Genomic DNA, 23,955 nt, shown 5'->3' on the forward strand with positions numbered 1-23,955 from the left:
CTTATTAAAAGAATAAATTAACCATTCACATAGACACACACATGTATATATGTATTTTAAACACTTATTATTACATTTAAATTATACTTAGTTTATCATATGAATAGATATAATAACAATTATTGAACCTCTGCAATTCAACACTTTCCAAATTAAGTATATTTTTTCAAAAAATTAAGAGTCTGTCTAATGAGTGTCTATTGGACACTTTCTAAGATGTAATTCAGGCGTTAAATTTTTAAAATGGTAAAACTTGATTAAGGAAAGTGTATAAATACAATGATGGATAATAATTTGTTAGTGTGTGTATTCACATGGTATATTGAGTATGATTAAAATACATTAAAGATTGCTCATTGGGCATATGTTACACGAGCTAAAAGAATATAAATAAAAGTTAGTAAAAGTTATTTACTTTTCTTAGTGAATTTAAAGACAAAATAATGCAAATGTGTAAGCATATTGAAAGGTATGGAAAACTTGAGAAATTTAAAAATATCTAGAATTGTGTATATTATGGTAGTTGGAGAATTGTATACAATATTGAAGCATGATTAATTGGCAACTCCATTAAAAGAATCTTAATTTGTCATTTTCTTAGTAAACGAATGGTCTGTCCAACGAGTGTTCACGCACTCGTTAAGATAGATTTCAAGTGTTTGCATTTTGAAAAAATAATGTTAATCAGAAAAAATATAAAACATAAAATTGGGTAATAATTGTTAGTGTATGAATTCATATAGTAGATTAAGTGTCATTTAGACATACTAATGCATGCCTATTGAACACCATTAAAAAAATCCATAAAAATATTAATATCAAGTGATTATTATTGATAACTACAAGATGGGTCTCATGTGTTGATTTTTATAATGTATAAATAATTTCAAACGCTCAAAAATGTTTCTAAACAAAAATAATAAAGTTCAATTTGAAATTTCTCACATTGACTCAAGAGATAAATAGACACCAAAGAAAATAAATTTATCTATCCAAAGCTAAAGACACAAATATTTTTTTCCTAAAACTAGGGGTACGTTTGGATTGGTGTTTTTGAGCCTGTTTTTGAAAAACTGTTTTTCACATTCCAAATGCTACAGTAAATGTGTATTTCAAAAACAACTTCAAAAACACCAATCCAAACAATATATCAAAAACAACTCCAAATATATTTCAATTATGCATATTTAATTTGTATATTTTAATAAGTATATTTCACTTTGTATATTTTAATTATGTATTTTATATGTATATATCAATTATATTTTAATATATTTTAATATGTATATATCAATTATGTATTTTAATATGTATATTATATATATATTATATTAATATAAATATATTTATTTCAATTATGTATAATATTATATATATTATGTCAATTGAAATAAATATTATATATTTATATAAATACATTTATTTATATATAAATTTATAAATATATTTATGCAATTTTGTTTTATAATATATATTAATATGTATATTTCAATTATGTATATTATATATAAATTAAATTAATATTAATGTATATTATATATATTATACATTTCTAATATTATATATTTACATATACATATCATAAATATTTTATTTTATTTAAAATATATTTTTATATATTTATAATATATTTACTTAAATATTATATGTTATATAATATAATATATAATATATTATACATTTATATAAATGTACATTTATACATAGTATATAAATATTTATGTATATTTATAATATACATTTATATTATATATTATATATAATATAATACATTTATAATACATTTATATATTTATATTAATATACATAATATTAATTTTACATTTATACATAATATTAATACATGTATACATTTATATTAATTATATTAATACATTTCAACATAATATTAAAACATATTTATAATATATTAATTTATACATTTATATAATATTCATTTATAATTTATACATTTTTAATAACATACACTTATACATTTAAATATACATTTATATTATGTGTTATATATAATATAATACATTTATACATTTATATTAATATACATAATATTAATTTTACATTTATACATAATATTAATGCATATATACATTTATATTAATTATATAAATACATTTCTACATAATATTAATATATATTTATAATATATTAATTTATACATTTATAATAATATACACTTATAATTTATAATATATTTATAATATTCATTTATAATTTATACATTTATACTAATATACACTTATACATTTATAAATATATTTATATTATGTATTATATAGAATATAATACATTTATATATTTTTATATGAATATATAAATATATTTATTTATAAATGTATTATAAATGCATAAATATATATTTATATAAAAATTATAATTTATAATTTATACATTTATATAATATTCATTTATAATTTATACATTTATAATAATATACATTTATACATTTGTAAATATAAATGTATTATAAATGCATAAATGTATATTTATATAAAAATATAAAAATTATAATATTCTAAAAATACTCAAAAATATGTTTCAAAAATACCTCTAAAAATAATCCAAAAAAATCTACAGTAAAAGTTTTTCATATAGTTTTTGAAAAACAACCCCAAAAACAACTAATCCAAACGGACTTGTTTTTCAGATTCGAAATGCTACAGTGGTGTTTTTGAAAAACAACCCAAAAAACAGCTAATCCAAACGGAAGGACTGCAAAAGAACTAAGGGTCTGTTTGATAACATAAAAAAGTACTGAATCTGAATTTTTTCAGACATTCAGATGTTTGAGTGTTTGATAAATGAAAATCTATTTACTGAACTTGTTAAGCAGTGCTGAGTACAAGAATCTTAACTGAATGCTTAATTCTGATAAGAATCAATAGAATTATTTCAACTACCTTATCTTATCTACCAAATCTACCATTGTTTGTTAATTATGTTCAAAATTCTTATCCAATTAAACAACCTAATATTCTCTATCTAACGATTTTTAGTTTCTCTTTTCTCCCTTTTTAATGACTTTCACATTTTCTCCATACTTCTCATATAATATATTTCATCTTTTATATTAGTTGGATTTAAAAATAAATATTGTCATTTTCATACATAACAATTTTAAACTAATTAAATTATAGATTCTATTTCTTTTTTGAATGAAATGATATAAGGGCAAAATTATCAAATTAAATTTATTAAACATTCAATTATAAATATTTATCCAATAGTATAACTAGATTTAGCATTAAAATTCAGACATTCATATATTTTTTTCAGTACTTAAAATTCAGCAAATTAATTGTTTCAGTATTCAGATTTCAGATTTCAGATTCAGTTTTATCAAACGGAACCTAAGCCACTTGTGAGTTAGTCAAAACTCAACTCGGTTTCGGTTAATTTCATGTTCGAGTCGACCAAGTTAAGTTATCGAACTTGAGCCCAGTATAGAGAAGCTCAACGTGTTAATTCATGAGTCGACTTGGGTTAGATGTACGTACGTATGTGTATGTGAATGCATATGTGTTTATATATCCCTCAATATTTTTATTTTTACCAAAAAAATTTGAATATTTTATTCATTTTTAAAAATAAAAATTATTTTTTTTTACTTTTAAAAATTCGAGTTGGCTCAAGTTCGAGCTCGACTAGATTCAAAAATGAAATGAAATTCGAATTTAAGTTTTATATTGAAAATTCATCAAGTTCAAATTCGAATTTGAATTTAACAAAATTGAGTGGAAACTTAATTCGATCAAATCAAAACTCGACTCATTTTCAGCTTTACATAGAATATATTGCAAAGATGTTTATCCTATATATAAAAGGAGAAGCAGCGGATTGGGATAAACATTTTTTGCCACTTTATGTACTTTCAGTACTTTCAATTTACTCTCGTTAAAATCACTTATTACTTTACCATCTAAACACAAATTGCTAAAATAACTATATGTAATTATTTTTAATCATAACTAATCTAAACAATCATGACAAAATGATTGCCTCTAACTCTCTACTAAGCACTGTAACTAGTAAAACTGTCATTTGATGGAAGGATAGGTTAAAATACAACAATTTGCTTTAGTAATGAAAATATTATACAAAATTAATTGGCAAAAATGCACCTGAATTACGCAGGTATCGTGTTAGGGGGCAACTAGGCAAAAGAAGGAAAAATATCTATAGCAAACGGCTTTTGTGTGGACTCGGCTGAATAATCTGTTTATCCCCTCTCTCTCTCTAGATTATCTCCTCACTCGCACCTCACCCCATCTTCGTTCAATTCAATTCCGCAATTCTGCAATTCGCAAAACCAGCCTCCATAGATATTTGTCTGACCTGGACACCATCATTTCAGAAAAGAAATACTACTAGTAAAGGAAAAAGGGAATGCGAATCTTTTTGATTCCCTGCCCTGCTGCTACTTACTACTGCTATTAGCTAAATTCAACTAATCATACTCTGCTTTCTTTCCATTCCTAACCTTATAGTTAATTGGAGGTCAATGAGAATTGGATTGTGGTTGTTTGAAAGTTTTGAGCACCGTTCTGTGCGTGCCTTGCTGTGTTTCCACACCGATGCTTCCAAATAGATATGGCTTCCGCATCCTGTATGTCAGGTCTGTCTCCCCGCCTTCCTGCCTGCCTTGTTTCTTTAGCATTTGTTTTTATTTCGTAGTAGTAATTTATTTATTTAAGGGTAATATGCTATTCCTTCCCCTCCCATCCCCTTGATACGACCTGATTGATTGTTGTTCAGCCCATGCAGTTCCGGTAGAATGTGTGAACGTTTGTAAGTTGTGGAAAGGCAGCGATGTGAGTGGAAGATATGAGTGCAGTGTGCTGTCGTGTGCGTGGAAGGCTCCCAGAGCATTGACTGGTTTCCTTGCCAGTACCGCGAATCCTTCTCCTCTTCAGCTGTCCACTCCATATAGGAGAAGATATCGCTTCACATGTGTAAGTTTTATTAGAAGTATTCTCCAATTCTGGTTTTTGTTGCTTTGGAGCTGGATCACTATTGACTTAAGATGTGTAAGTTCTATTGGATTGTCGAATTTTGGCACTTTTTGTTCCGGAGCTAAATAACTTTTCGTGTACTTTTTCTTCCGAGCTGCACTCTAACCAATTTATTGGATTTTCTTGGAATTAGCTATTGTTCTCTCTACAATTTGGTCGAATGAAAGTTCTTCTGGGTGAAGTATGGCAAGTTTCTATCATGACATGATTGTTTTGGTGTTGCTTAGAGTTCTGTAGCATTAGGAGAATTTCTTCAGAAGTCCAAGTACTTTTGATGGCAAAACTTGTCATACGCATACCGTTGGTTTTGGCTGGTCAACAAACTGAGAATACCTGTATACATTTGATTCGACTGTAATGGGATATTATGTTATACTCTTTTTTTCCTTTGGGGATATTATTAATAGGTGAAGTAGATATTAGGTAATATTAAAGCTTACATGTTATTTTACTGTCTATGGGATGTCCTTTTGCTTTACTATCTTAGTTTACAAAACAACAAGAATGTGTGATTCAAGGGGGAATGAGGTACTTGGGAAACTAAGTTACAAATCTACATAAGCTCCAAAACCTAACAACTTATGTGCAGATACAGTTTGAAATGCTACAGAACCTTCATATGCACACTATTTTATTTTTCTTCTGAAACAAGTATTCATGTTGAATTACTTCTCATGGTGTCTGGATCTTTTACTTGCACCAGGGCTGTGATGCCATGGATTCTGGAGGTTGGTATATTGATAAAACTTCACCCGTTGCACTTGTACAAAAGTTGTTACAGTTAAGTCAACCTCATCTTCATTGCTGTAAGTGGAAGTTGTATTGTTCTTCATCCATGTGTTCTGAATCTTCTGAGGAGATCTCTCCGGGAACTTTGTGGGAGGTATATATTTTTCTTCGCTTTTAACTAGTCTATAGTGTTTTCTCTATCTGTTTGCTTTTGTACTTGTGCAATCTCCCCATCCTCTTGATTCTAGATTATCACAATGTTGATATGCTGCAAATTTTTTGAGTGTTGGTATCTTTTAGGCTGTATGTTTGAAAATTACTTGGAAATTTATTTTTGACAATATCTTTAATGCCAAAAGTGTTTTGGGAATCTAAGGCTGTACATTTGTGGGAAAGCACGTCCTTGTAAATTTATTTTTGATAATACATTTTGATGCCAGATTCTTGTTAGAATGTTAGAAATAACTCAAACCTGTACACCTTTACTAGATTCATCTCTAATTGGAAGTGACCTGCTACCACCTTCTTTTGTATAAGGTTGAGTTCTTGAGCTGCAATTCATGCATTGTAGAAGAGTCCAGCTCTTCTCTTACAATTTTATGGGGCATTGTCCTCTGCCCTTTTGTTATATATCTGACTCATTCTAAGAAGTATCCCAGATGATAGACATTTGCTTTTACTTTTTATAGTCTCATAATGTTGAGATACACTAATTCCATTTGTACTTTTTCTGTCAGGAACTTAAGCCTACTATCTCATATCTTTCTCAGAGAGAACTTGAACTGGTCCGTAGAGCTCTGGATGTAAGTTGTCCTCTCTTATTAAAAGTGTACACTTCCTGAACACTTCGTATGTGTCTTATCTTGGGCTCTTAGTTACTTTGTTTTTCGAGTCTTCTCTCATTCTCTTCCCTTCTCCTTCCCTACAATTTGACTCACCTCATGCCATTGATGGAGTTAGATATAGTGAGTAGCATTTACTTGGGTCAAGAAATGAGGCTATTTAGACCTATGTATAGTACCACCACTTTTGCCTTTTTTTTCTTCCAAAATATATCAAAAGGATCTCTTGCAGCTGGCTTTTGAGGCACATGATGGTCAAAGAAGGCGCAGTGGGGAGCCATTTATAATTCACCCAGTTGCGGTTGCACAAATTCTAGGAGAACTGGTGAGAGTTGCAAAATTCCAAAAAGCTAATGTAAATTCATCTTGAAGAAGTATGGCACTTAATCTGGAATCTTCTTATTCTACATGTAATCAACTTCATTCATGTCTACTGCATTTTAGGAATTGGACTGGGAGTCAATTGCTGCTGGTTTATTACATGACACCGTCGAAGATACGAATGTTGTTACTTTTGAAAGACTAGAGGAGGAGTTTGGTGCTCCTGTTCGCCATATTGTAGAAGGGGAGACTAAGGTTCTCATCTCTCTCTCTCTCTTTCTCTTGCTGATGTTAAGGTGGGATCTGTTTTTGGATATGCAAGTTTTTTATTGTATTTGGTGCTTTAGGTGTCCAAACTTGGAAAGCTCAAGTATAAGGATGAAGATAATTCTGTACAAGATGTCAAAGCGGATGATCTTAGACAGATGTTCCTGGCCATGACTGAGGAGGTACTGCTTAATTACGTCTATTCATACTTAATTTAGATATTTTATATGGTTTAGCAGACCCTGACATTTAAAATCACTACCTTGCAGGTTCGAGTTATTATAGTCAAATTAGCAGACAGGTTACACAATATGCGTACTCTTTCGCATATGCCTCCACATAAGCAGGTGGTGCTGATATAGTATTATATTTATCCGTTCATTCCTATTGTTATTTCTTGATGCATGCAACTTTTCATTTTTGAATTGCCTAATTATGCATTATATCATCAATTTTGTGCAGTCCAGTATTGCCGTGGAGACACTGCAAGTGTTTGCCCCACTAGCAAAACTTTTGGGAATGTACCAAATCAAGGTGTGCCATTGCTTCCAACTAATGCCTATAGAGTGATGGTTAAACTTGGAATGCCAACTACAATTAATGTAAATATGGCTGTCAAAATTCTGTCATGTAGTGGGAATAAGTGTTTCAAAATAATTACATTTTCTTTCTTTTTGGAATGCCATTCCTAGCCTAGTTTCTTCGTCTTTTCCTCATGAGCTGTCCTTTTTCTTAATGAGTTGTCAAATTCAATAATCTGCCAAAAACTCTTGGGGTCTTTGATAGTCCATGTCCTTCAGTATCTGTCGCTTGATTTTTTTTCTCTCTTACTAGCAGCACTGCAATTGAATAAGATTGAGCACCAGCTTCTTCCTCTTTATCATTATATTTTAGTCACCTTTCTATTCAAAGAATATTATTTTTGTTGCAATTTTCAGTCCTCTTGTACTCATCCAATGTTTTTTTTTCATCTTTTTGTGCTTTTCATCCATGTGATTGCTTTGAATTTATGTTTGTGTCCTTGTCCTTGTATTATGTTCCTAACAATTTGGTTGCCTTGGTTCTCTTGCATGGTACCCTGATCCCCTTTCAGGACGCTTTTTGTTTCTTTGAAAGTTGAGATAATGTTATGAGTTTGTTCTTCATAATCTGTTAGAGATCCAAAGTCTTAACTGACATGTTAGTATTCATAATTTTTTTTTGCGTTTCTGAGGTTTGCCTTGTTTAGTTGTTTCCAACATTGATTAGAGTTGCAACTTTGTTTGCACCGTCTTAGTATATCAACTTTCTTCTGGCAGTCGGAGCTCGAGAATCTGTCGTTCATGTACACAAATGCGCAGGATTATGCTAAGATCAAGAGTAGAGTTGCAGAACTCTACAAAGAACATGAGAAAGAGCTCATAGAGGTAAATTTTGCTTTATGGTGCTATCAAACTGTTGAATGAATCTGCATTATACAGACTAGCAATTCAATCACTTGGCATTTTTTATGCTTTAGATGCTCCAATTTTCAACTCTTGTTGAAATTTGCAGTTGTAATAATCCTCAACTTCCATGCACCCACTTTTACTTTGTAATTTTTGCTAAAATCTTCTTTTCTTTTGGAAGGCAAAGAGAATACTAATGAAGAAAATTGAGAGCGATCAATTTTTAGGCCTTATGACTGTGAAGACTGATGTTCGGTCAGTATGTAAGGAACCTTACAGGTAACCCATTTTTCATTTTGTAGTTTCAGTTCTATTAGTGTTAATTAGTTTGGTTATGCTGTCTTCATGGATGCTTCAAGTGCTTCCAAGAGGGTTGCAGATTTAGAGTGACTAAGAAAGGGTGAACTAGGAGATGTTGCATTGACATTTTCATTACTGATTTACTTTTGTACCTCTTTTTGTTTTCTTCAGTTTGTGTGCTAATGGAAAATACTTGTTATGTTCAAGATTCATTTTTTCTATGAAAACAGGGATGGTTAGTTTTCCATTATACCTTAAGGTGGAAAGTTTAATATACCATATTTGAAAAGATTCTTAGATGTAACACCATAGTTTCTAATGTCTGCCAAGGAAGAAAATTGGGACTATTTACTAGCTTGCTTGCTCACAGCCTTAAACCATAACTCTTTACTATACTTGTTTTGGAAATTTTACAGAACTTTAGGTATATAGGAGACCTTGTTTTCCCTAATATCCTTTTTTTTCTTCTTCTTGTCATAGTCAACCTTTATCATGCAGTCAAAAGTCTAAAGATATATTAGTTTGCTGATAAAGAAGTTGCAATCTACTTAAAGTTTGTGGCTATGACGTGATGTCCATTTTGCACAAGACTAGGCACAAGTTATTTGGACTATATGTAGGTAGCAAGTTTGAGGCAAGATGGTTGGGTGCGTGTTACAAACTTCTTCTTCAAGCAAGTTGATCTCTTTTCAATATGAAGTTGAAAATATGAATTTGATGCAATATATTTGCTTCCAGCACATATTAACTATGAATGGAGATTTTTGGTAATATTATATGGTTTTATCAGAGTTCAGCTCACTCAAATCTCAGTTTAGTGTGCATCTTTTCCTGCTTTTCCAACTCCTTGATCTCTACAGGCTCCACCCCCACCCATACCCTCAAAGAAGAACTAGAAGTCAAATAGAATATTTAGAGAGATAGTAAGCCCTTACCTGAAGAAAAGAGCTCCTAGTCCTATGTTACAAGGATTGATTCACTTTGATTGCTGTGCGGGAAGGTTGACTTCATATCAGATGACCATGATCAATTGCGCTTAGCTTATTTTGTCCCCGTTATTGTTGGTCAACTATATTCATCCTGAATATACAATTTAATGCTTACTTCATAAAGATGCCGTTTAACAAGTCATTGATGTCTTTTTTGCAGCATCTACAAAGCCATAGTAAAATCTAATGGTTCAATAAATGAAGTCAACCAAATTGCTCAGGTGTTCTTATGTTCTTGGGCTTGTTAATCCAATTGAAAGTGATTTAATATGTGGATGTGATCATTGGAACTTTTGTACTTTTTGGTACCCAGCTGCGGATCATTCTGAGACCAAAGCATTGTGTTGCAGTTGGACCTTTGTGTAGTGCACAGCAGGTAAGCTATTGCCACATATATATTCTGTACATCAGCATTTACACATATTTAGGTATTTATACTAAATATCTCTTTGTTGTAATTTACTAAACAGCTCACTGTTGTCATTATTTTACTTCAGATATGCTACCATGTGCTTGGGCTGGTACATGGAATCTGGAACCCGATTCCTCGAGCAGTAGGATCCTGTGCTATTCTTTTCCTATTGATTTTTTCCTAATTATTGGAAAATTGGTTAAAATTGTTGCCAATACCCTTCTGTGACAGATGAAGGACTATATTGCCACCCCAAAGCCTAATGGGTATCAGAGTCTTCATACAACTGTGATTCCATTTCTGTATGAAAGCATGTTTAGGCTTGAAGTCCAGGTTGGTTCTGGGTTTTGTGAAGCCCTTGCTTCTGTTTTTCCTTTGGTTTGCACTTCTAGCAGATATATTTCATGTAATCAAACTGTAACTAAGTACTTATCCTTCATTCTTTCTAAATGTTTGCTTTTAGTAACTTGCTGGGAATTCATTAGCGGTTTTAGCATATGCTTTACAGATACGAACTGAAGAGATGGATTTGATAGCTGAGAGGGGTATTGCTGCTCATTATAGTGGGAAAATTCTTGTAAATGGTTTAGTTGGACATGTAATTCCTAAGGGTGGAAGTTCAAGAGGGAAGACAGTTTGCCTGAACAATGCCAATGTTGCTCTCAGGGTAGAATATCTTTTCCTCTGCAAAATCATATAATATAGAGGCACAGTTGTCTTTCAAGATACTTGTGTTAGCAATAAGTAACAAAGCAAAGTTCTTGCTAAATGCTCCTGTTTTACCCATTTAAATACTAATCCTGTGGTAGAAGTCCTTCCTCTCCTTCAGATTGGCTGGCTCAATGCAATTAGAGAATGGCAAGAGGAGTTTGTTGGAAACATGAGTTCAAGGGAATTTGTGGACACCGTAACCAGAGATCTCCTAGGCAGTCGAGTTTTTGTTTTTACACCAAGGGGAGAGGTAAAAAGAAGGAATGACTTCACATAAACAGATAATTTGCTTTTTAATGCCTCACAGTTTCCTTTTGCATGGGTGCAGATAAAGAACCTTCCCCGGGGGGCTACTATTGTTGATTATGCTTATATGATTCATACGGAGATTGGAAACAGAATGGTTGCTGCAAAGGTATAATTCTTTTGTTACGTTGGGTTGTTCTCATTTTATGTTCTAGCTGATAATGTATCCTTGTTTTCAGGTCAATGGAAATCTTGTCTCTCCATTGCACATACTGGAAAATGCTGAAGTTGTCGAGATAATCACCTACAACGTTAGTATATCATATTATTGACACTTTTCCACCTATCTAAATTATATGATCCCCATTCTTGGTAAATTAATTTCAGTGGTCTGCAGATAGTTTAGGGTGGCTTCCCTTGCTGTCTGTTTGTTGACAGTATAATAGTTGTGACTTTGATTTCCTCAGATTCTTCCTCCTCCCAGCTTTTAACTGAGATAATTTGGGTTTGACAAAAACTAAAGCTTCTATGTGCTTGTCATCAAAGTTCGGGCTAGAAGTAGCTTTTCAGCGGGGGAAATAAGATGTAAATTACTGTTCCACAGTATTGTCCTCATAGGAGACCTTCTAAATTTCTTAAACTCTTATTCGATCTTGAACTCATTAAAGGATGAATGGGTATAGTTGGCCCCCCTTTGTTGTTCTTATTGCTGTGTTAGGATGGTGGTGATAGTGTTCCTTTCTATTTTCTTATTTACTCTGAAACGCAGTTTGCCAGTTGAGTCAGAATTATATTTCCATTCGTGGGGCCCTTGTTTTACTTTTCTTCGGTTACTTGGTAAGTGATTTGTTAGATGTGGAAAGGGCTGAAAGACTTGTAGTTATCAACTTGAGCATTGCCTTAAAAAAATAATAAAAAGGTTGGTTGAGGTTGATCCTTTTAAGGAGTCAAACGAAGCTTGAACAGATTCTAGTGTTTACACCTTGTTTGCCTTGGTTCAATAAGCATAGAAATGCATAATTACATATGGAACATCCAAGTTACCTGAGCTCGGCTTTAATAGTAATCAAGCCAAGCTCGTAAAGAAATCAAATCAAACTTGAACGGTATACTGTCCATGGCTTGTTTACACTCATAGGTAAGGTGCCATTACCCTGAAACCACTATTTTCAGACTAGGAAGTTATTAGTATATCCTGGAAGTTTGAACATAGAACTTCATTGCTTTATTTCTGTTTTCTGTTATGTCTACATTGTCTGTTTTAATTAAATGTAATGATGCCTATATGCTTTGGATGTACTGGTGGCTAAGTGGGGTTCTACTTTATCAGGGGCTCTCAAGCAAGTCTGCTTTCCAGAGACATAAACAGTGGTTCCAACATGCAAAAACTCGAAGTGCTCGACACAAGATAATGAAAGTATGCTTTTACTTTGTATTGAAAATGGATGAAATTTTTTAATCATTTGCCTTAGTTCTTTTAACCTGGGTGCATCTTTTCAGTTTTTAAGAGAGCAAGCTGCACTTTCAGCAGATGAAATAACTGAAGACTCTGTAAAGGAATTTGCTGCTAAATCTGAAGAAGATGGGGATGTAGAGGTCTCGGAGTACTCCAAAGGAACCAAAAACACATGGGAGAAGATCCTCAAAAGTGTTATGCAAGTGTCATCCAGAAATATGCGTGGTAATCCAATTCAGTTTCAGACAGGTATTCAATACCCTAAGGTTAACGGGAAACATAACAAGCAAATGCAGCACGTGAGTTTGAAGACCACAGGAGAGGTATTATCACAAGGAAATGGAATTGCCAAGATGATACATGCTAATATTCCAACATACAGGGAGGTGCTGCCTGGCTTAGGGAGCTGGCAAGCAGCAAGGATTGCATTTTGGCACAACAATGAAGGTCGCTCTATCCAGTGGCTCTCTGTAGTCTGTATAGATCGAAGAGGTAACTTTTGCTCTGGTGAGATTTTTTGCTTGCCAATTGTCCTGAGATTCAAAAGAGGGATGCATGTTGATGCAATTAGTGAGGCATGGAATGTTAACCTTATCATTGACTCTTCTTAGAGTTATTTGTTCTGCATATTGCTGAAATCAAGGCAAGATAATGCACCTGCTTCCTTCTTGGGTTGGGTTTTGGTTGGGGATGGAGCAGCAAGGAACAGCTCCCAAGTATATTGGTTTATTATATTGGCTTTATTCACCCATCGCAGCTAAGATTATCAAGTTTTTGATCCTACTAGGTTTTAATTAACTTGAATTTGTCAAATCAGGTATGATGGCAGATATCACATCAGCTTTTGCAGCAGTCGGCATCACTATATGTTCTTGTGTGGTCAGTTGGGAATCTTGTCTCGTTTTTAGCTTCTTGAAGTATCCTTACCTTGGATTGCAATATCTGTTAGACTGATGTTCAAATAATGGCAGGCTGAAGTTGACCGGGCAAGGGGGATGGCTATCATGTTGTTTCATGTTGAAGCCGACGTTGATAGTTTGGTAAGTTACATAAAAACACCTGTAACCAGCTCTGATCTCTGTTAAGCTAGATGCACTTTTATTCAAATTCTCCGCAGGTCAGTGGCTGCTCAAGGGTGGAACTTATCCTCGGTGTTTTGGGATGGTCGACAGGCTGCAGCTGGCTTAGCCCATTGCAGACCCAAGAACTTCTAGAATGCTAGTGATTCGTGATTAGAGTTGGTCAACCACCTACTGATGCTTCAGAAAATTTTGTATCCAGGAATCAAGAAGGCTCTCTCTCTCTCTCTCTCTCTCTCTCTTCAGCAATATACCTTGCTTCTCTCAAAATTGCTTTCATTTTATACTTCGAAAAGGGACGAGCTCCCAAACTGAGGTGGTTTTTGGAGTCGGGGGATTGTATATAGAGAGGGGAGTACGTAGTGAGGTTATACTTGTAAAGGCAGTAGTATAAATAACAAAATAGCTGTAGGAAAGACGAAAGGGTGACACCATTCATTGCGTATGGATCCCGCCCCTTTGTGACAACATTCATTATCTGTAACCTTGCCAATGCATGAGAAATTGAGATTCAGGCTGTCCAAGTGCCACTGTCTTCTGAAGTTTTTGAAACACACAATTCAGAATTTTTTTTTGTTAAATATTAATGTTGTCACTATCTCATTGTAGTAAATATATGGCTCATAACTCGACTATGGGTTTCTTGGATAATTAGGGTAGGCAGCAAAAATTTACATGGAACATATAGAATTAAACATGCACAGAGTTTCCGGGAAAAGAAAATGGGGTCGTGGTAAACTCTAAATTGACTATCACAAGTGGCAACGAGGTAGAGCTGTTTTTCTAGTAGTTTATGATTTGTGTGTTGAAACTTTTGTAGAGTATGATTGTAGAATCATATTCAATGATTTGAACAGATTTCCAACCTCTGATTGGGGCGTCGGGCCGGGCCGGAGTGGGATTAGTCGGGCCGCCTTTACGGAATTGACCCGGACACCCACTTCGTCGACAAAAAAAAAAAAAAAAAAAAAAAAAAAAAAGAACAGATTTCCAACTGGGCTATTTATATATTTCAAGATTGACTATAGTTCACCAGTTTGTGATTATTTTCATGAATGACAGATCAGTTGACGACATGGCATCGTGTTGCTCTTGTCTAAGCCAGGAAAAGTAAAGGAATTTTGGTGCCCAAAACAAAGAAACTGATGAGAAGAAAAATGTGGCGTGGGTACTACTGTTGGGAAATTAAAAACGGGGTGGACACAACATCTGTAAGTTTAGAACGGCGTCTATATATATGACGCTGGAAGTCCCTCTTAACTTATCTTGCTAGAACTGGGAAATCAAAAATCGTACGATTGGAAAGAGATCACGTGCTCCCTTAAATCTGACATCTATTCGAATGAAATAGGTTATTTGAGTGGTCTTCAAGGCCCAAAAGGAAACATGTGGTCCGGGTACTACCGTTGGACGAATTCATTCAATTTGGGTGTGACAATCACCTTTTTTTTGTCTTTTCTATTTTCAATAGAAGAGAAGTAAATATAAGAGGTGAGGTTGGAGAAGGAGGAATTTGATTCAAAACTTCTGAATCTTGGGTCTCAATCTTAATGACTAATTCGAGCATAACACGATCGCTTTGATGTAACATAAATTCGAGACTTCCATGTTCTGAATAAGTGGATTTCTTTGATAATTCCAGCGTTACTGCCCTCTTTCATTGTAAAGGAGGACTACCTTAATCAACGTTTTATATCAGTACTAGTACCATCTTTTCTGCAACTCACAATTGATGTGAAGCAATGAAGCGTTGGTAAAGTAATCAAATGCTCGAAAATAAGTTTCACTGATAAAAAGTTTTTTGACGATTAACTAGTTTTTGTCTCTTATTATATAGTGAGCACCCCCACTACACATTCTGCATATATAATATTTCAACTGAATGTGAATGACAACTGCTTCAAAATCCCTGAATCTTGGAAAGGATCTTAATCAGGACGACTATGAGAGAAATCTTCAAGAAGGGCGGGCCAAATTGCCAGAAACAGAGTGACCATGAGAGCGCCAGGATAGTTGGTATAAGAATTCTCAATTTCTGTGAGTATGTTGTTGGTTGATGAGTCTGCTCCGCAAGCTCCAGCATAACCCTCTCAAGAAAATTCAGTTTTGAGTTGCTTTTACAATCATTCCCATTTCGGATGCTCTTGTCAATGATGCCATCATTGTCAATGTTCTGAGGGCACGTAGGTACTTGTGTCCTTACATTTTGATCTTCCTCCATGTGCTGTTCTTCTTTCTTTCCATTGATTTTCAGTTCTTTCACCTCCGCACATACTTCCTCCAATGAGTCCATGGGCCAAATTGGCTCAGCATTGGATTCGACGGAGGAGTCTCCTGTTCCCTCCGAACTATCTTCCACTTTGTCAGTCATATTTGCCTCATCTGCATCATCATCTCCTTCATCATGAAGGCTATCTTCCTCTGGCCTCGTTTGATTATGCTCTTCTATAGTGACATTGTCTGCATAATTCACCTGGGATCGACCCTCAACTTCCTCCAGTTGTTTTTCATTGTCACCATTGAGATTTTTCTGTATTTCAACAAACTGCATTGGTGAGTTCTCACTCTCTATAACCCTGTCGTCTGAAGCTGGTTCATTTACAATAGTCTCCTTCCTTGCTTCAGCGGCTTCAGCAGACAGCTGAAGTTCTGTAAAGCCATCATCACTTCCAATCTCAGGCTTCAGCAGACGGCTGAAATCCTCACATGTTTTATCCTCAGATGTTAGCTCATCGAAGACAGAGTTATCTTCGTGATCAACATTTGAAAAAAATCCTGGTTTTTCAGTATGTAGCTTTTGTTGGTTGCTAGCTGAAGCAATATTATGTGGGAATTGAGCTGACTCACCATTTGCTTGACTTTCTTCGCAGCTGATAAGCTCAGTGTCTCTGGCTTCAGCTTCCTCCATCATTTCATCTTTCTCCTTTACTTCAGCAGATTCAGTGGTAGGCGAGCCAACAAGGCATCTCGTTTGGCCTTTTTCGGACATCGAAGTCACTGTACCTCTGTGCTCGTCTAAATCAATGGCCTCAAGAGTATCATTCCCTTCGGTTTCTTCATTGGCTCCAATGTTCAGTAAGCTATCATGATGATCGCATTTGTTTTCTTCTTCTGCCAACATCAGAATTTGAGCATTGCCTTTGCCCTGATCTTCATGACTTACCTCAAGTTTTTCATTTCTACCATTCACTCCCAAATTTTCAGTGCACGGTGAACCATGAACTAGGGTCATCTGGGTCATGGTGTCACCTTTGCCCTGCCCCACAATAGCCGCTTCAAGCGCTTCAACCTTTTCGATCACTTCCACTGTTTCAAAGGCCAGACAACATTCTTCGCTCTCCGGTCTTTGATCTTTGGTCGGGAGTAGGTTGGCGCTGCTCTCACTTTCTTGATCACAATGAAATGGATTCTCTTGTTCTTCACCGGATTGCAATAATGTACCTGTCCTCTGCTCTATCTTAGTTGTTTCTGCTGCGTCTTGACTATTCAATTCTCCCATATCCTTATCCGAGGAGCAATTACCGTTCTCCAGTTCCATCTCCTCTCCATTACCGTTCTCCAGTTTTTGTTTTTCTTTTTCTGTGCCTTTATCAACAAGAGCTGCGTCAACCGGATCATCTTCTCGAATTATCTCAATTTCTTCCCCAGAAAAGCGGTCAGCAACTTGCTTCGGCTGATGCAGCGCTTGATTTCCAACTAGTGGCAATGGAGATTCTTCCTCCTTGAGGGGAGATGCGTCGAACTGCAAGCTGCTTACCAGTCCGCCGGGAGAATTTGAATGTACAAGTTGTTCAGAATCAGCTACGGGATCCCCTTTTCCATCATCAGCTTGAATCTGGTACTTTTGATCCTGTATCAGATTAATCTAGTGTCAGAAATCTTCTAGTCTTATGCATCAGGGTCACTTTGTGTTATGACAGTGCTTTCGATTTTTCTTTTCCCCTTCGTCCAAGTGCAGGTTTCACGTGTTTTGTCTCTACAATTGAAGAACAACTCAAGACATAGTACTAATTACCTGGATGAAGCTTTGATCTGAGGTAACGGTGTTATGGTTCTCATGTATTCCAGTCTTTGCTGTTCCGTTACTAAAAATGGCAAATAAACAAGCGGAAAAAATCAGCACAAATAATGGAATCAGACTGAGGAAGGGAGAGATTATCGAGTAGAAATGGTAGAAAGGATCTCTCGGCAATTGCAAACCTCAAGTTTTGATGCGTATCCGTACATGCAGGAGAATCTGAATCGGGAGCAATAAACTTTAGGCCCTTGGCTTGATTTGTGTTTTTGTCCTCCAGCAATTTGTAAGGAATCTCAGCGGATGGAGTTGACGGATCACGGCTGCAATTCTTGATATTACTGGTGGACTTTTGGAGCCGCCTCCTGATGAGGAAAGCTGCAGTAGCACTGGCTACTGCTCCGCCCAAGAAAATAATTCCAACTCCAATCCCTCCACCACCCCCGGCTTTGCCTATTCTGCTGATCACAGTCTTGTTCCTTCGTTGCTTGGGAAAGGTGCTTTTGGGCGCCTCCATCTTCTTCTTCTTGATGATTGTTTTCTCTTTTGTATTTGTTGCTCCTCCTAAAATCCTAGTATTAATTTTCTTGGGTTTTCTTTTTTTTCTTTTTTTTGGGTGGCTCTGCTAATCTTTCATTTCATTAAAATGGTGGTTGGTTTTCATTAAAATTGCATGCTGTGACGGCAGGGAGAGAAGGCTCAAAGAGAGTGAGGAGAGAATTGGTGAGATATGATGAACTTTTTGTTGGTTGTTTCAGAGCGGACTGAATCTTCCCTTCCGGCGCTTGAAGCGGACAAAATCATGGTCTACTCTCACTAGTTTTCCACTGCTAGCCGCTAGGTGCCAACTTTTTTATTTTTTCACCTTTTAGCAGCTACTTCATGTTTGGGGAAGCAGCACTGAAAAAAAAAAGGTACTCCCTTGCAAAGGTTCAATCAACTGTTGGTAATAGTTTGTAATGAGTATGTTGAAATCCATTGTCCCACATTGAAAGAGGATAAAGTGCATGTTGCCTATATATGAGTCATTGTCATATTCCTTTACAAACTTGTTCCAAGATAATAGTTTGGAGGGAAAGTTTGGTGGGAAACTTATTTCAAGATATATAAAATCTTGACAATGGCACTTGGGCACTTGGGGCTTTCTGAAAGGGGCACCTTAAGGAAAGTGCTTTCACGCCTCAAAGTCTCTGTATTTGTCTAGTATAGTTTAATAACATCAACATTATAGGATCTCTAGCCATGCGCTGCACGCGAGCCGGACCCCCAAAAAAAAAAAAAAAAGAAAGCCAGCCAAACAAGTCCTATATATGTCACGCGATGCGCGAGGTGGAAAAATGGCAACGTCAAATCAAACGCAATGACGAAAAACACCTGGACTGAAATAAGATTTGGAAACAAAAAGAAATGCGCTAGCCTTTAAAGATAAGTACACATGTGACATGACAAGACAAATCTACAGACCAGTTATTAATTTTTAATTGTGTACAAATTTGAAGATGATACATCTTAATTTGACTTGGGCCGATGCAAGTAAATCGAGTAGTTTTGACAGGTTGAATTAAAATAATGTGAATTGGTGGGAGAATTATCGACAGAACCGAACTTGGGTGGTGCGAACCTACGCACCCTCCTACTATACTTCTATTTGATGTCTTTTTTTATTTTTTATTTTTTGTGTTTTTTTCAAGGGTAAAAGGTCTGATGGCTCTAATGTTGTTGGCGCATTTGGTCAAGCCTCCAGTCGAAAAGTCTTCATCCCTTCGATTCCGCTATCGACTTCCTCTTAGGATTAATTACAGTTTGCTCCCTTCGTTGACGGATCAAATGTTAATGATAATTTTTTCATTCAAAATTTTAATAAAATAACATTAATGTCCTTACATAATAGTTCTAGAATAATGTTATATATTTAATCGAAATATGAAACATTTTATTAAAAAAAAACACAAAGTCACATGATTTAAAAAATAAAAGATGTTATAATACCAAGGAATTGAAAATTTGTATTGTGGAGAAAAAATTTAAAAATTCTTAAAATATCTGCACAAGTTTTCCATCGCTTATCCTTCTTCCTTTAAATTGTAAAGAGAGATTGATTTTGATAATTTTCATTTACCTTGTAGCTTTTGCAAAAATCTCATATAAAACATATTAAAAGTGTTAAAATAAAAAATATATAAGCAAACAACTTTCATTCCAAATGCACTGATTAATTTTGTATTTTATTTAAATTAAGTACTGCTATCGGCATTGAGATAAATACATTGAATTGCTTAGACTTCATTTTTGTGAATCCTCTAACTCATTTTTGTACTAAAAGATCAAAATGCAGAGTGTAATTGTGTTTAGATGCATTTAGCAACTATTAAAGAAATAGGTATTTATATATTACAATTATTATGTGTGTTTAAGAATTAATTAAGAAATTTTAATCATAAAAATATATAATTTCATCCTAACTTCGTCAAAATGTTGCCTAAAAAGGATAAAGTGTATACATTTGAAGTTTAGAGGGGGGTAAAGTATTATAAGAGCTCGAGTTCAAGGGAGCAAAGTGTAATTAACCCTTCTTCTTAATTCTTATTTGTCCTTTCCTCCTGGTGATTCCCGAAGCTGCCTGGCACCTACATACATGATTGATGCTACAAACACCCTCGAAATTAGACGCATTGTGGGGTTAAGTTCCCACATCGCTTGGGGGGGTTTGGGGGGTTTAGTAGTTAAGTGCTGCGGAGCACTTCAAAAGTTGCCGGCTTTTGAAGTGTCTTCGCAGAGTCCATTTATCGAAACACTCATACAAAAAACTGTGAGTTATGAAAGGGGAGGTCTCTTTGTTAACTACGGTTTACAGCACCCACCTACCCGCCCAAAAAAAAAAAAAAGAGAGAGGGACGTAGAGCAATTTCTACTTTTGGCACTTAGTGGCTTTGTGGTGCCAATTCCAAGATTCCCACCGTTACATTTGTCGCAGCCTCCCTGCGTTAGATCCCCGAGAAGATGTCTTCTTGTTTTATCCTTCTATCCAAATTTCGAACGAGGATCACGCCTTTTAAAAAATATATATATATATATATACAATTCCAACAAGGAGAAAGTTGTTAATTAGGCTGCTTTTTTTTTTTCGATATTATAGACTAGAGGTGCTATCGAGCCGAGTCGAACTCGAGTAGCACCATACTCGAGCTCGAGCTCGAGCTCGATCAAAATTTGTGCTACTCGAGTAAAAAAATTTGGACTCATGCTCGACTCGATGAAATAAAACTAAACTCGAGCTCAACTCATTTGAGCTCGAGTAAATATCAAGCCCGAGCTACTCGAGCTCGAACTCGAGTTTTGAAATAAATCTATAATTTTTTTAAAAAATATAAAATATAAAATATAAAATATAATATAAAATATAAAATATAAATAAAATATGAAAGTTCGATTAAGCTCGGCGAGCACTCGAGTACTTATTTCTTGAGTTCGAACTCGACTCGTTAAATTTAACGAGTAACTCAAGCTCGAACTAGAGCTCGATTTTACCGAGCTCGAGTCAAGCTTTTGATCAAGCTGCTCGCGAGCAGCTTGACTTGCTAGCACCCCTAGGATAGACTTATGATTATTCTATGCTACGACCTAGCAGTCAAGGAAAAATTAAAAGAGATTGAACCACTTACCCGATCCGAACGAGTACGCTACCGGCCCAGAGGACTACGCGCTCGTCTGAAAGCCACTTGAAGTGGCTTGACACATTTTGTGATCCCCTGACCTCCCACCCTACTAATTTTAGTGGTGATCGCTGAGTTTAGGCTTGTTAATTAGGCTGCTAGCATGGGAAACAGTGGTCTAGCAAAGGTGTTTACTAGCGTGTGCAACTGCAACAGCGAAAGAGTTGGGCGAGAGAGAGAGAGGATATAAAGAAAAACAAAGCAAGGTATCAATGCGATATAAAATTATCAAATACATAGGAACCAGCAAAGGCTTGATTGAGTCCAGAGGACCATTAAACGCAGTTAATTCTAACAGTAGATTAATACTTTTGCATTCTTTGATGTTGAAGAAAATACCCAACCCCTCCCCACTCCCCAAAAAAAAAAAAACACGCACACACACATACTACCAGTAATCTTCAGGATGCGTTTTAATCATCCGGCATCAGATTGTGGTCAACATGATGGTTGTTTGTATTGTTTACCTGCAGCTTAGAGTGCCATGCGCGTGTATGTTGCATAATTTTTATTTTCTTGGTTACTGTTCAGTGATATTAAGAGACTAACAACTCAAACAGGAACCATTAGAAAATATTTTTCGCACCTCTAATTGATATTAGGGTTGTTGGATGTCATTGTCCAGAAATTACTATGAAAATATACGTAACAATACTTTTAGTTTAGCCTGAAAACGATAAACCATTAGTAGTAAATTAAATTTTACGGTGATGGAATGAGACAAGGTGCAGCAACCCCAGAGTTCGATTTATGGAGTAGTAAATTAGGCCTTGAACAGCTAGCCTAGATGTGGTGGGGATTCGATAACTTTGTGTGGTGTAGTGGGGAGGAAGGACAAATCATTGATTGAGTTTAAGAAGAAACACCAAATTGGGTCGTGATTATTGCTTGGGCCAATATCCTTCCTTGTAGCTCCACTATTCGTCTAACATGCTGATCAGTGATTGAACTCTGAAAGCCGACTCTGGGACACAAGACCGGGCTTGGGTTATTACTCAATACTCAATACTGGACGTCCAGAGGATTCAGCCCTTCAACTTTTAGTTGGGCCATAGGCTGGACCCCCAAGGCACCCAGTAGTGTATCCTCTTGGGGTTTTGTTTTGTTTTGTTTTGTTTTGGGGCTTTGGGGGGAGAAATCAAATGGAGGAGTTTCTTTACAGTAAGAAAAAATAAAAATATAAACAAGATCAAACATCTTCACAGCAATGAAGATCGAAATACCTGTTTCGTCCCTCACTTTTTGACAAAAAAAATAAAAATAAAAACTTTTTTTTGTCCCTCATCTTAAAATGAAGTAAATTATTCTCTTGCATTCTGAAAATGAAAGAAATTAGTTTCACAATCACAACCTGATATAGATTTTGGGGATAAAATTGGAACATCACTTCAGATAGAAAGGTTTTTTTAATGTAATTTTTTTTTTTAAAGAGAATGGTTTTTTTTTTTTTGATGTTATAATTTAATTTTTACCTCCTTATGCTGGCTTAATATCATTTTCTCAAAAAAAATAAATTTTTTTACATGGAAGCATTTGTTTTCTGAAGTTATAATTTTAAGTAATTTTTTTTTTTTTAATGTTGATGTAATGTCACGTGCATATCAAGCGTAGTTAGATTTGAAGTGAAGAAAACTAAGGTGATGTTCTAGAAGATGTACCTGCGAGGGACAGAACAAGTCACTTACTCTGTTTTGGTTTGTGCAGTGTCAGTGTGTGGTGGAACTTGGAAGTATAGAGTCTATAGAGTAAAAGAAAATTGGAAGCGTAAAAGAAATCCTCCTCTTTATGGGCTATGCCAGCCAGCCAGCCTGTCATTAGTAGCAATCCAGGTCCAGCTTAGCTGACGAATCTGGGTAACGTTGAAATTAACAAAACAAAATCAAAATGGGGAGCCCTTCCCGTCCGATGGGTAGGACCTCTTCCCCATTCAAATACGTCAGCGCATCGGTTAATCGGCGTCTTCGGGTCCAAATCCAATTGCTGATCATTCATTCATTCGTTGGTTCATGTGATGTGCTGCCCACCAGTTTTCAGGTTTACGATGTGCTCCCTATCCCACGTGGCAGCGCTAGCTTTCTGTTACTGTAAAATATTATTAGTATTATTTATTACCAAGGGTTGACCCGCATTTGGCGAAATGGATTTGCTGACTAAATAAAGGAAGTACAGAGTGTGTCCGAAGGTTCGATTGCTGTCCAGAACAACAATCACAAGTCACAACCTCCACTTCTTTTTCTTCTAGAATAAATAAATAATCCAACAATTGTTTGTTTATTTATTTAATAATCTGGAATGTGCCTGCAACGCGCTAGGGAGGGGGCATGTAATCAAACTTCTTTCCAAGCTCGCTCGTTCAACTGTCGCGCCCGGTGCTTCTATTTCTAACTTTTTCTATTCTTGTTGCCTCAAAAAAAAGAAAAAGAAAGCCTTCCCTGATGC

General features: G+C 35.2%; 2 protein-coding genes across 6 annotated transcripts; one reads left to right on the forward strand and one right to left on the reverse strand.

Moving 5' to 3' along the window:
- The first annotated feature begins 4,171 nt into the window (after nucleotides 1-4,171).
- LOC113718277 (putative GTP diphosphokinase RSH1, chloroplastic) lies at nucleotides 4,172-14,312 on the forward strand. 5 transcript variants are annotated; one of them, XM_027243192.2, is made up of 24 exons: nucleotides 4,173-4,612; nucleotides 4,753-4,949; nucleotides 5,713-5,892; nucleotides 6,476-6,541; nucleotides 6,813-6,935; nucleotides 7,025-7,156; nucleotides 7,249-7,350; nucleotides 7,438-7,515; nucleotides 7,631-7,702; nucleotides 8,467-8,574; nucleotides 8,777-8,874; nucleotides 10,045-10,105; nucleotides 10,198-10,260; nucleotides 10,382-10,438; nucleotides 10,528-10,629; nucleotides 10,805-10,963; nucleotides 11,126-11,257; nucleotides 11,336-11,422; nucleotides 11,493-11,564; nucleotides 12,584-12,670; nucleotides 12,754-13,201; nucleotides 13,527-13,588; nucleotides 13,681-13,749; nucleotides 13,827-14,312. In XM_027243192.2, the coding sequence occupies exons 1-24, from the start codon at nucleotides 4,588-4,590 to the stop codon at nucleotides 13,929-13,931; spliced, it is 2,685 nt and encodes an 894-aa protein (XP_027098993.1). In that variant the 5' UTR covers nucleotides 4,173-4,587; the 3' UTR covers nucleotides 13,932-14,312. The 5 variants fall into 5 exon arrangements, with proteins under 5 accessions (XP_027099013.1, XP_027098993.1, XP_027099006.1 ...); XM_027243205.2 differs by having other exon boundaries at nucleotides 6,813-6,905; XM_027243198.2 differs by having other exon boundaries at nucleotides 4,762-4,949.
- A 1,230-nt stretch (nucleotides 14,313-15,542) lies between these two features.
- LOC113718305 (uncharacterized) lies at nucleotides 15,543-18,626 on the reverse strand. Its single transcript, XM_027243221.2, has 3 exons — nucleotides 17,989-18,626; nucleotides 17,804-17,873; nucleotides 15,543-17,638 (listed from the first exon to the last, which is right to left on the reverse strand). Exons 1-3 carry the CDS (start codon nucleotides 18,318-18,320, stop codon nucleotides 15,689-15,691), a joined length of 2,352 nt encoding a protein of 783 aa, XP_027099022.1. The 5' UTR covers nucleotides 18,321-18,626; the 3' UTR covers nucleotides 15,543-15,688.
- Between the last annotated feature and the right edge of the window lie 5,329 nt (nucleotides 18,627-23,955).

The sequence above is a fragment of the Coffea arabica genome, chromosome 1e, assembly GCF_036785885.1.
Source record: "Coffea arabica cultivar ET-39 chromosome 1e, Coffea Arabica ET-39 HiFi, whole genome shotgun sequence".
Classification (NCBI taxonomy): Eukaryota; Viridiplantae; Streptophyta; class Magnoliopsida; order Gentianales; family Rubiaceae; genus Coffea; species Coffea arabica.